The following is a 13,448-nucleotide window of genomic DNA, read 5'->3' on the forward strand; positions in this document are numbered from 1 at the left end:
ATTGTTATTTTTAAGAGACCTCATCCCTGCTTTAAGCAGTCTTCACTGCAAGGACGCTGCCGATTTGTGTATCGTACCTTTGTCACTCCTGCGTACTTGCTTAGGTCCGGGAACAGGTGTTGTAGAGTTCTTTCTTTGTGTTTTTGTTAAGCTGGCGTGCGGGAAGCCATGGAGGGCGCCTCTCTTCTTAATCCTGTTAGATGCTTTCCCGACGGTAGGCTAATCCATCGTTGAACGTGAAGAAGGATCCGTGCTTTGTTCTCATCTTGTCTTTTTCTTTCTTGGGGTGGTGTGCGTGGGCGTGCAGGGGTAGTACGTCAGCGCCGGGACGACCTCGTCGGACATCCCTACTCGTGCCATCGACTGGTCCGCTGGGCCTATCGCTTCCGCGGCGTCACTCGACGGCCCCTGACATGGAGACGATGGTGGCCGCAGTGCACAACATTGCCTCGTCATACGTGCCTTCGCTCAGGGATTCCATGTCATCGTCAAAAGGTGGGGGCTCCGAGTTTGCATACTCATCGCTGGTTGCACGTCTGGCACGCACACATGCAGATGCAGTTTACTAGTTTGGCCCTTTGTGACATGGCGTCCTCATTTAGAGATGTGACTTACTTCTTGCCAATTCTGTGCACTGTTGGCAAGGAAGAGACTGCGAACGCTGAGCTAACGGTAAATTAAGCATTCCTTGTTGCGTAAAGTTCGTTTGTATGACTTCTGGTTGAGATATTTTTCTATGCACAATTGCTTTGGTGAAAGGAGTACTTTGTTTAACGAGATGTTAATGTAAGGTGTTTCGACAGGAATTTCAAAAAATTTTTTGGTACATATTTTTAGGAATGCCCGCTGCGAGCAGATAACTATAGCATTGAATTTAAGTCGGTTGTTGCATTCGGTTTATGATAGGGGTGTGCGAATATTCGAAATTTCGAATATTTTTCGAATAGTGTTTGCTATTCGATTCGATTTGCACTAAAATTTTACTATTCAAACTATTCGAACTTCCCCAAAACAAATACAGTCAACGTCAGACTGAAAGTAACCCCTTCAGATTCTTAATATGCTTCACCTCATTACACTCTCGTATTGCGGCAAAGCTGCCTTTCAAGCTCCGTTACGATCGAACTTTGTCAAGACACAGTCAACGTCAGATTGAAAGTGGTCCCTAGATTTTCAATATGCTTCACCTCATCACACCTCGGTATTGCGGCAAAGCTGCCTTTCAAGCTCTGTTACGGTCGAACTTGGTCAAGAGACAGTCAACGTCCGATTGGAAGTGGTCCCTAGATTTTTAATATAGTTCACCCCATCACACCCAGGTATTACGGCAAAGCTGCCTTTCAAGTTCTGTTACGGTCGAACATTGCCAAGAGACAACGTCCGATTAAAAGTGGTCCCTAGATTTTCAATATGCTTCACCTCATCACACTCCCGTATTGCGGCAAAGCTGCCTTTCAAGCTCCGCTATGGTCGCTAATGTATTAACCCAAGAAAACGCTGGTTCCAATATGGAGAGGAAAGATGTGGCAGAGTTGGGGGCTCAAATAACGCTGTTTTGGACCTGACATTTGGGCAGGAAGTCTGAAGAATCGGACGCCGAAGCTTTTTAGCATCCAAAATTTCAGATGTTCTTATACAGTCGACGACCGATAATTCGGACTCCACGGGGAACGTAAATAAGTCCGAATTATCGAATGTCCGAAAAAACGAATGCGCCGAAAAAAATACTTTTATTGACACTTCAAGGTCCCAGTGGCCGAAAAAAAGCTGTCAATGCGTTGCTGCCCGCACTTCCGCTTACGTGCAACCAAGTCCGCCTGTATCTCCGCCTGTGTGATGTGATCGCTGTACGATGACGAGCTGGTTTCGTTCGTGAAGGCAACGCATCTGTGCGGCGCACTTAGCGGTCGCACAAAGAGGCAGCATGAATGGCGGCGCGGCGCGTTTGGGTTCTCGCCTGCACTACGCATGCAACTGCACCAAGCCACATACACTATCGAGCAGTTGACTGAAGATGCTTAACGTAAGGCTTGTCAGCGATTGAGCCGTACGTTTGCGTTTGCCACCTGCCGCCATCACACCTCCGTGCATTTCCACTGCTTATCCGTAAAGACATCGCCGCACTACGCCGTGATAGCGGCCCCTTTGAATTTCCGGTCCGCTTCACCCCATAACACTTCGGCATCGCGACAAAGCTGACTTTCGGACTCTGCTACTGTCGCAAACAACAGGTCGACTCGCGAAAGCGCTGGTTCGAACGTACGATGATAGACGCGGCAGAGGTGGGGGCTTCAATTATTGCCTTTCGAACCTGCAATTTGGGCAGAAAGTCCGAGAAATCGGACGCCGAAGAGTTTTAGCGTCCGAAATTTCCGACGTTCTTGACCATTGACGTCTATGGGGCTGGTGATGGTGCCGCGAAAGCGTCCGAATTTACGAGCATGTTCGGAAAATCGGGCGTCCGAAAAATCGGCAGTTGAATGTATCTGTCGCCTTTCGTTGTCGTCGGCGCGGCCTTCGGCGCTGGCTGTGAGGGCACCGTTGGCACCATTTAACTCAGATCTTTTGAGACAGCAGAGCGTAAAATAAAGCAAGTCTCAAGATAAAAATGAACGCGTGCACAGAACGCTTTACTACGGTCCCTAGACCGTAGCTTTACCGCAGACGCATTCGACAAAATGGCGGCGATAGCACAGGAAACGGAATGTAGGATGTTCGCGATGTCGATACGATTTCCCACAATTGACCAGTGCCTCCAAGATCACCATTTCCAATCGCAAATCTGGGGCATAAAGTAGCGATCGAAATAGAGCCTCACAGATCACCAATTAGCTTTCGTTTTGATCTCTGAGGCCATACTTTGTATGGTACGGGTGCCGGTGGAGATAATGGCTGGCGATTCGGCGTGCGCGATGGTCTCGGACAGGGTCCGGATTATCGAATGTAGATATCGCAGCTGTCCGAAATATCGGTCGTCTTTACACATTACTTCTATGGGATCATCGGCGGTGCCGCGCGACTGTCCGAATTACCGAGCATGTCCGAATTATCGGTGTCCGATTTATCGGTCGGCGACTGTATATCGACGTCTACGAGGCAGATTTGGAACTCCGGACTTGAAGGGAGCACACCCTTGTCTGCCACATCAGTCGGCCTTCCACAGCAGTTGAAAGAGGAGAGGCTGAGGAAATGGCATCTCTGCCTATCACGTGTAAAGTGTTGTCGGCAACACTTTGGTTGCACCAAATCATGTACATAAATACAATTCGACCTCTACATTGCCTCATTCTTGATAAGACAACTATGAAACACCACCCCACACCTAGCGAAAAGAAACACTTTCATGTTGCTATCTCATAAGAATATGGTTAGGAATCCTCTCTAACGTTTTTTTTTTCTGCAATTTCGCTTCGAAGTATTAGAAAAATATTCTAGAAATATTCGAGAAATATTCGAAAAATATTCGAAAAATATTCGATTCGATTCGCACTCACACTTCAATATTCAAATTCACTTCGCACCCAAAATTTTGCTATTCGCACAGCTCTAGTTTATGACGAAATATAGGGTGACTGCCTGTACAATAATCAGACAATTATTTTTTGTGTTTAAAGTTGATCGTTATAAAATACACAGTAATTTATTCTAACACTTCCACATTTGGTCTCCGGAACCTTGGCAATCAAATTATGTCAATTTCATGCATTTATAGACAGGTGATCGTAATGCGTGTCGCAAAGGGTTAGTAATTATTCAAGGACAGAACGAATTACATTTATGATTTCGTTGTTAAATGCAAAGGTTGTGGGTTTGGTCCCCACTAGTGGCAAGTTGTTTTTTCGGCCACTTTTATTTCACCTTATCTCTTGATTAGTAGTTTTCATTCAAAACTACAAATAACACTCACTGCTCTTTCTTTAGCCTTTTTTTTTAGTTGGCTTCAGGTAATTGTGTTTAGCAAAAACGGACCCCTCGATTGATCCTCCTTCCATCGAAATATAGCAACTAATGCTTTGAGGTTTAGTAACTGGTAATAAACTTTTCTTACTCTAGCTTGCTAATTACAATTTTTGTATTGTACGCTTGTTTAATTAACTAACGACAGCTTTGTAGAGTGCTAGCTGTAGTGCTCACTTATTGCATCCCTTTTCACTATGAGAGTACAATTTCCTGGGTTATGTATGAGCAAACTGCTCCCATATCCGTCAACTGCAAAAGTGACTAAACTGTTGCAACAGTGGCATTCAGGAGAGGTATCGACATGGTCCAGCCGATGACAGGCAAATAACGCCCTATAGGCTGAACAGTCACGTTGAAAGCAAGAAACAGGGCTTGGCTGCGTTTTTCCTTCGTCTTTTCTGCAGAATCATCATGGCCACATTGCTGCTATTGCAGTGTCATTAATGAGCTATTTTATCATTTCAATACGATGGTTCCAGAGACAATGTGGTGCGACGTTTTTTTCCCTAAAGGTTGTTTATTGGTACAAAAATTTTGCTAAAAGGCATTTTTTGGAGTTTGAATTCACAGGAGTTCTTTCCTATTCAAATGCATAGGATCTTGCCAGGGCCAGCCGTGCAGCATGAGTTATCTTTCAATGGTAATTCAGAGTTATTGGGTTATATTGCAATTCTACTGTACCAACAAATTGTTTATGTTGAGGCTGCGCATATCCACAAGCAGTCGCAGTTGTGACTTGGCTCGAAAAAGGACTACCGTAAAATCGCGAGCAAGCACCCCCCTACGGTGTAAGATGATCGGACAAGATTAGGAGGGTGGGCCCTTGCTCAGTGGGGAAGAAAAATTCAAGATGGCGGCGGAAGAGCCGCTAAGAATAAAGAATGCATACCCGTGCTTCTATTTAAATGCGTTACTGAATGCGCATGCACTTGCTGTTTTTTCTGAACATGAGAGAATCCTCGTGGGAAATTAAACGTGTTACGAGAAGGGGGAAAGACGTTCTTTGACTCAGAATGCAACCCCAAGGCACTACACTGTGAAAGTACTAAGAAATCGTCCTCGTATGTAAAGACTCTCTGAACTTGGGTTCCTGATTAACTGCTGCTGCAGGATTCTGTAGCGGAGAGCAGGTTTTAAAAAAAAATGGTGGGGGGAGGGGGGGGGCGCTTGCTTGGTCATTGGTGCATATTTCCAATATCTCGAAAAGGGGAGGGGGCGCTTGCTTGGAATTTAGCAGTACGTTATGGTGGACTTGTATGGCGGTTGTGCCACGCGTTTTTGCATATTTCGGTGCCCCTTGCCTTCTTTCCCTCCCTCTCCCCTGCATCTCTTCCACAGTCTCTGTATGTTTTCTTGACCTCTTCCCTTGCGTTGGCTTGTTCTTGGAAATAAAGCTTCAGTTGTTAGACAGTGCTTGTTTGTGTCTCTTTCTGATCTCTGAAGAGATGAAAAATTCGAGAACACCGGGTGTCGCTGGAGTCGACGTTCGATGAGTGGACTTGTCTTCTTCAAGGCTGCAACTGCTTTCCTTAACGCTTGTGTGTATATGCTTCGTACGCTCTCCTCCAACCCAAACAAAGGAGGTGGAAAGGGAAACTGTGAAAATAGGGGTGGGGGAGACGGAGGGGCCGGCATGTCGAATTGTGTGGGTCAAAATGAAAGAGGATTAGTCTATGAAAAAAGAAAGCAAAAGGGGGGAGGGAGGATATTCGTGTCAAAGGGTGGGAAGGCATGCAGATGTTTCGCTGAATTATGGTTTTCAGAAGGAAGCGCCACCTGACAATGATAATATCACAGGATAAGCACGGGTAAATGTCCTGAGAAGATGGAGAAGAAGGACTTAATTCTCACTGGTTTTCATTAAGTATGTACCATATCGCTGGGTTTCAGGTGCTTTGCCTCTTTCTTGTGCTGTCCCGCAATGAACCATTGCCAACTGGCCCAGCTTACCACGCTTCCGCTGTTTGTGCAGAGCTGCTGGTCCCGTCCAGCCGAAGCCCGACTTCGACGCCCAGCCCGAGCGCCTCGCCGCAGCCCTCGTGGCCGGCGCGGACGCCCTCGCCACTGCTGTCGCCACCCGTCCACCCTCTGCAGCATCTTTCCTCTTCCCTGCACCAGCAGTGGGGTCCCGAGCGCGAGGTCGAGCTGGTGCGCGAGCTGCCTCAGCAGCGAAACCTGGGCATCAGCATTGTGGGCGGTCACGTCGACCTCTTCCGGCACTCGCAGGAGGGCGGCCCCGTCGACAGCCGCAGTGGCGTCTCGGGCATCTTCGTCAAGAACGTGCTGCCGGACAGCCCGGCAGGCCGGCTGGGAGCCTTTGGTCGGGGTGATCGTATCCTTGAGGTCAGTGGCGCACAAGTTTTGCCAACATCTGTTTTTAAAGGGGCCCTGCAACACTTTTCCAAGTGATTGTCAAATGACTTCAGTAAAAGAGCTTATTGCCTCACGAATCGACGGCCGCAAAAGTTTTTAGAATCCGTCAAGTACGAGCGGAGTTACAGGGATTCGTCGCACGCTTCAAGCGCTTTCTCTCTCCATTCAAACTAACGAGTGACCTAAAAGCTACGCAGGGAGGGGGATGACAAGGGGCAAGATGATGCGCCTCTTCGTCAGCGCGCATTGTGACCTTGATCACTTTCTCTTCCTTTTTTTTTCTTTTTTTTTTCTTTGAACGTGCAGATTACTTTCAGTGTGATCACGAGCACGGGCACAGGCGCATGGCGGCATCCCACAGCGGCCACGGTAGCTATGCTATGCAGCACAGCTCATGATACTCAAATCAGCCAATGCCTGTGGACTTTGGGTGTGGTCATTTGTGTTTATGCCATCGTTTGTTGAGAGAAGAGGGAATGATTTCTAGCTGAGTTTAAGAATTGTAAATTCTGGGCCATGTGCTGCGCTATAATGTTTGGCACGCACAATCTCAGGAGCCTCGACTATCGATCGGCAGTGTTTTCTGACCATGTTGAAAAAGGGTTGCAGGGCCCCTTTAAAGGGACCGACAACTGATTTTTCTCGACCCAGTTTTTCACGGCGCGATATGAAGCTTACCTTTCGTAGCCTTTGTAGCTGCAGTGCTTTACACTAAAAGCACGTAGTTATTTTAAAAGCAGTATTTTTCGATCTGAAAGGCTCCAAACACGCATGAAGGCTTGTTCCAGCAACGCTGAGAATTAATAGCGATGCCGCTGGCCCTTGTGAAAGCTGTCGTTGTTCTGCTTTCGCAGGAGTTACTGTAACTATGCTTAACCACCTTTATTTTGAGCTTTCCAACCATTTTTGAAAATAGCAAGCTGTTACAATGACATGATGTGGCTTTATACACCTTCTCGGTATTTGTACAGCGTTGTGTGCGCCTGCGCCCAAGGTTGCCTGCGCCTGTGTCAAGGCTGCCTACGCCAAGCGAAGGCAGCGCCACTTTGTTGCATACAACTAACGCAGGCCTATATGTGCATTTTTATGGAGTAATATCTTTTAATATAAAGAAATGAACAATATTTCAGTACTAACAGAAAGTCATCTAACGCGTACACCAATCAATGGTCACGTGACCGGCTTCATCGGACCATTTATGATTTTGCCGCCAGAGGCGCCAAAGGTCATTTTTCGCGACTTTCAATGAAGAAATAAAAATATAAATCCACCTCTCGCGAGATAAACAGGGTTGGTTTGAGTCAATGCGACGGACAATCTCTTCACCAGTGCAGTCATCTCATTTCATGTTCTGGGCAGTTGTCGGTCCCTTTAAGCATGGCTCTGAACTCGGTGTCTCAAATTGGACAGAATAGTTAGTACTAAACCTTCGTTAACATTCATTTCACGTGTCTTAATGTGCGGCGTGAATTTTGTGTAATGTAGGCATTTGAAAATGTGATGATAAGGGTAGATATGCTGGGGCTCCAGAGTCACTTCAGCAATATGGTGCACTTCAGATTAATCTAAATGAAGTACTGGAGCATGTTTGCATTGCTCTGCTGTTGTAATGTGCAGGCTGTGGTTGACAATTGAAAAGCCTGCACTCTGAAAAAAAATCTATTCGCAGTGAACAAGTGAGCTACTGAAAAAAGTCTCACATGCTCGATAAACTTACAGGTATTGCTGTTTGAAAAGGTATTTGAAGAGTTCCGTACTCTAAGAGGCTTTACGGAGGAAACAAGCATCAGTGCTTGCAAACACAGCAACTGAACTTTTTTTTTTTTTTTCACGTATAATGTCCCAAAGCAATGCTGAGGCTATAAAAGGTTGTTTTAAATAACATTGTTTACCTAACATTTTTTAACAAGTTCTTTAATCTAAGTGCGTGACGAACGCTTCAGTGGCATGTCATCACTGCAGCCGGGGATCGAAGCTGCATTCGTCCACTCAACAGTAAAATGCTGTAGCCACTAAGCCAGCACAGCACGCATGGCTTATTTGGGGCGCTTCATGAGTTGTACGCTTTTGACACAGGTGGATGGCATTGACCTTCGAGAAGCGACACACGACCGAGCCGTGGAGGTCATCCGGAATACCGGGACCCACGTCAAGTTCAGGCTACAATCTCTTCTACCTACGGTGAGAGTTGGAGTAATATTTTGGCATTTCCTTTTCCTACAAATCTGTTAGTAAGCTCCATAAAGGATTTCATGTAGCGATAGCGTGGTTGATTTTCAGTTTCATTCAAAGTAGAGGTAGCAACGCAATGTAGTATTGTGGATATCTGTACTGGACTAGACCAGGGCATGGTAATGTTTACAATTGTTGAAAGGGCATACCGTATATTGCCGATTATAAGTCGACGTTTTTTTCATAAAATGACCTTCCAAAGTTCGGGGGTCGACCTATAATCGGAGTCGACCTATACGCGGAATCGTAAAGTCGACTTATCTGTGGGGTCCGACGAGAGGTTGTCGTCCTCGGATTCCCTGCTATTCGATGCATCGATAACATCAGCCGCAGAGGCAGCGGAGTCGCGGCAACTGCTATCTCCCAACGCGCGCGCGCCGCTTCCGGAGCCGGACATTTTTGTGATCTACCACGACGATCGCGAAACTATAGCGAAACCACATGAAGCGAAAGTGGCGAAACTACGGAGCGCGTTTAAAAATCACCGTGCGGCATTAATGCGAACTGCTTGGGAAACACGGTCTCAAAAGCAGCATTTCAAACCTTTGATAGAGGGCGAATGATGCTACAGTAAAAGCTCGTTAATTCGGATTTCTAGGGACCGGAAAAAATGTCCGAATTAATTGAATGTCCGAATTATCGAATGGTCGAAATAAACACAATAAATGCAAGAGTTTTTTCAGCATACCTTTACTTTGCATGGTAATCGCGGATGCGTCTCTGTTTTCGAGCAGAAATTCGCGCGGACACAACTTTTCTGAGCCCTTCAAGGTGCTCAGCAGCTCACGTGCTGTCTGCAGTGCCAAAACAAAATTCTTTAAGGACGACGACGGCCTCTGCGGCTTCCTTCACAGTACGAGGGGGCCTGTGTGGCTCATAGTGTGGCTGCTGCTCTTCAGGCTCTTCGTTCTCGGATTCGTCGCCATGCATCACTTCCTTGACGATTTGCTCATCAGTCAGAGAGCCGGCAGTGGCAACGCCATCAATGCCAATATAATCGTTGAGTGTCACTGCATCAGGCATAACACTTCCGAAATCCTGCCCGTCATGGGCACCGTCGTTCGGCGACACTTCGGCCACTGCGGCATCGCTGGAGTCGGGTACAACAAAGCCACTGTGCCTGAAACAGTTGGCAATGGCGTGCGCAGGCGTGCTCTGCCACACATACGCGAAGAATGCTAACTGCGCTCAGGAGACTCACGTCGTATTGTTTGCCGGCGTCATGGCACAGGAGCTACTACTTCTTGCCGGGAGAGCCCATTTTTCAGGGCACGCAAAATTTCTACTTTGGTGGTGAAGTCCTTGGCCTCGTACTTGGGCCGCTTCGCCGGCGTTGCCATCGGCGGAGAGTGCGTTCACACGAGAAGTCAGCACAAAAGCACCAGCAACGATCAAGCTAAAGGAGCCATACTGAATGGTTCCTCGATAAAACGGCGTTCAACGATGCAGCACACCAACGGGAACAAAGCAACAAAAATGACACCGCGCCAAACCCACACGCCCCACACGCTATCACGCGCGAAGAAAAGGCGTTCAACCAGTCTCAAGTCAAGCCAAGCCGATAATTGATGTCCATGGCGATGCTGTGTTTGAGCTTCACTTTTGTTCCAAATGGTTCTTTTTTCGTTTTCGAGCCTCGCCAGCGGCCCGAAAGTCGCCGAATTATCCGATTTGCGGTCAAATCTGTCCGAAATAACGAGCGCCCCGTCTCATAGAGTGATGCATATATTTACAGGGACCAGATGACGTGTCCGAATTAACTGATTTTCCGAATTAACGAGAGTCGAATTAACGAGCTTTTACTATGCAGAAAAGAGGAATTTATCTTGCGATGCGCCCTGCAGTTTTGTTTTCATACAATAGAAACGATTCGTTGACAAACCATCGGCATTCCACAGAAAAGCTGGCAGCGCCGTGTGGGCTGGCAACAACACTTCGCAGGGAACTAAACCACATGACCAGTCATATGCACCCACAAGCGTCTTCGCGTCTTTTTGCACTCACGCCTGTTCGCCATTTCTGCATTTCTCTTCGCTTACGAGAAATGGTGTGCGCGATTTGTGACGCTGTCATACGGACGCCAAGGTGCCATTGCTACGCCGGCAACAGTACAGCACTGCTTTCAAGCGGCAAGCGATCCTCTACGCAGAGTCGGAAAACAACGTTGAAGCAGGGCGCAAGTTCGATGTGTCAAAAAAGTGCGTGAAGGAATGGAGAAAACAAAGGACCAAGATCTTCGCATGCGCAGCTACACGCCGTTCCTTTCGCGGACCGAAGTCTGGACGATACCCTGCCGTTGAGGAGGCGGTTCGAGATTGGGTTCCCGGCCAAAGAAGCAAGAGCTTGAGTGTTCGCTACGATGATATTGAAGCAAAAGCACGTGCTGTCGCGACTGATATGTGCATCCCGCAAACCGAGTTCAAAGGATCCAAGAAATGGGTCACGAACTTTATGAAACGGAACGGCCTGAGCCTTTCGACACCGACAGGGAAGCTGACGTGCGCTTCTTTGAGTGAAGTGGCGCAATGGGTCAACGACGCCTGGTATGGACTGCCATCCGACATGGTCTGCGCGGCGTTTTCTACGTGCAGCATCTCAGTACCACCGGCACCCGTTCCGACAGCGAGCAGCAGCAGTGGCTCACACGATGGCAGTGACCGTGACTGCTTCCTTCCCTCAAGCGACAACGAGTCGTAAGCCATGTTTCACGGGCAAATAAATGTTTCTTTGCATCACTCCCTCTTCTGAAAAACGTATTGGTGAGCTATGGCCGCAGCATGAGGCTGTGTTCGGAGTCAACTTTTTTTTCCCTAGAAGGGGTTGCAAGTTGGGGGGTCGACTTATAATCGGCAATATACGGTAGTTTTTCCGTGTGTAGTATGGCAGTACATGACAGTGATGAGTGGGGTTGTCACATGGCTATACATAATTGGTTTTCAATATACATACAAGAGCGCAAGTGCTCTATAATTACGTGCATTGCCGGTATTGCTACGATCACCTTGCCAATGCTCGAATTATTACATGCAGCCCAAGGACAGCATTGACGATGCAAGCCAGGAGGCTTCGCCACGGTTACTCTCACCACAGGTGAGGTCCTAGTTCTGTGCATCTCGATGGGGGAAATATCACATGCTAAATGATGTAGCTGAGGATTTTAAGACATGTGTTTGTCACCAAATTTTATCATGTGTTTCTCATCTTAAGGGGGGACGCGGCTTTCGTATTGCGAAAAATGGCAAAAAAATCGATTTTTTGAAAATCACATTTTCAGTTTCTGTAGCCCTTTTTATATCCGATTCCAAAATATCTTCACCGAAAACTGCGTAGAAGTGCTATAAAAAATTGTTGTGCCTGCCGAGGTGGCGAAAATTATTGGGGAAATCGCAAAAAAACACTGATTTTCAAAAAATCATAGCTCCGCAACGACGCCACCGGGCGCCGATATCTTGGGCTCATCGGAAAGCGCATTTCTCCGTCTTCAAATTCCCCGCCGCAGCTGGCTCCTCCCTTCAAAAACAAACGCATAAAAAGCAAATGTTCGAAGGTCGTTTCGAGCCCTCCGATTGGCCGCGTCCGCCATGTTGCCCCAGCGCGCCTCGCCATTGGTCCGATGCTCGCTTCGGGAGATCGTCGTCTGCAGCTCATGCGTCTCGAGCTCGCGGCTGTCGAAAGTCATGCTACTTCGTTGCGTGTTCGCAATCGCTCTGTGTTCACGGCTCGACGATAAGTTTGAACAAGAACTACGTTTTAGTTTGGAGCTACTAGCGGAAGCTCGGTGGGATTACGATGGCACGCCGCACTCGTAGCGAACATCGCAAACGCGCGTCTCGGACCGACTCTCTAGCGTTGACTCGTCGGATCCGTGGTTGGAGGTTCTGCTTATGTGCACTTCGGACGTCGTGACGAAGATGATCGCAGGACGACTCTTTGTACTCGCGACCACGCATTACGTACTTTGAAACGTCGGGCACCGCGGCCGGCGCGTCTACTGCTCGGAGTCGTCACTAGGCCTAACTCCGCTCACCGCGTCGGCACGCGAGACGAACCTCGAACTTTGCGGGCAAGAGCAACGCGTTAGCGGACTCGCGGCAGTGTGCTTCTTCACAAGGAACGAAGCGCTTCCCCCGCCGGCTTCTCGGTACAGCGGATGGCCATTTTACGCATCGGCAGCGGACCCCACGGCCAAGCTCGTCGCGTAGCGGGCGCGCGTCGGTGTCCCGCAATGCGAGGCCAAACACGTTGCGCGCCTATTTTTCGTCGCCGCACCTAGGCATATTGCGCATCGTCACCGAATGCCGCCACCCAGCACATCGCGTGCCGACTTCCCGGACTATGCGGCCGAGCACTTAGAGGTGAAATAAAGCACTGGTGATGCAATTTAGGCGCGCTTGGGGCCGTGCTTGGTATCGCCGTAAGCGCTCATGAATCATCTGAAAAAATAAAAGCCTCGCAGAAAACCGTGTCCGCGACCGGGTGAATGATGAAGCGCATCGCAGGCGAGGTTTACAAATTAGCTTGACGAGTGAAACAGGGAGATGAATTCATATCTGCCCAGTTCGCATCTTGAATAAACTGCTAAGGAATTCCTATTCCACCAATGTCTTGGCCATAACTGCCCGTTATTTAGGAGGAAGGGATAGGTTGCCATGATGAGAGCCGCTCTTAGTATCCTATAAAAATGATTCAATGATCAATTGCAATCAAGACTGTTAATTATGTTAATGAGAGCATGAATACAAGAAAGCTGGCAAATCATCATAGTACATGACCTACTTGCATTACAATATCTTGTTTCTTGTCATGTCTATTACACCACTTCATAACTTCGTTTAAAATTCATGCTACATGTTCTTTGTATATCAGAAAAGGATTTTAAGAAA

General features: G+C 47.8%; 1 protein-coding gene across 2 annotated transcripts in view; it reads left to right on the plus strand.

The window, feature by feature from the left end:
• Positions 1-13,448, plus strand: part of LOC119405994 (multiple PDZ domain protein) — a 352,266-nt gene that overhangs the window by 151,297 nt on the left and 187,521 nt on the right. For both annotated transcript variants that reach the window (XM_037672815.2, XM_049419279.1), the window contains 4 exons: positions 308-495; positions 5,933-6,303; positions 8,410-8,514; positions 11,596-11,655. In XM_037672815.2, the coding sequence (XP_037528743.1) occupies positions 308-495; positions 5,933-6,303; positions 8,410-8,514; positions 11,596-11,655 (724 nt within the window). The remainder of the gene's footprint in view (positions 1-307; positions 496-5,932; positions 6,304-8,409; positions 8,515-11,595; positions 11,656-13,448) is intronic.

This window comes from Rhipicephalus sanguineus, chromosome 9, assembly GCF_013339695.2.
Source record: "Rhipicephalus sanguineus isolate Rsan-2018 chromosome 9, BIME_Rsan_1.4, whole genome shotgun sequence".
In the NCBI taxonomy this organism is placed as follows: domain Eukaryota; kingdom Metazoa; phylum Arthropoda; class Arachnida; order Ixodida; family Ixodidae; genus Rhipicephalus; species Rhipicephalus sanguineus.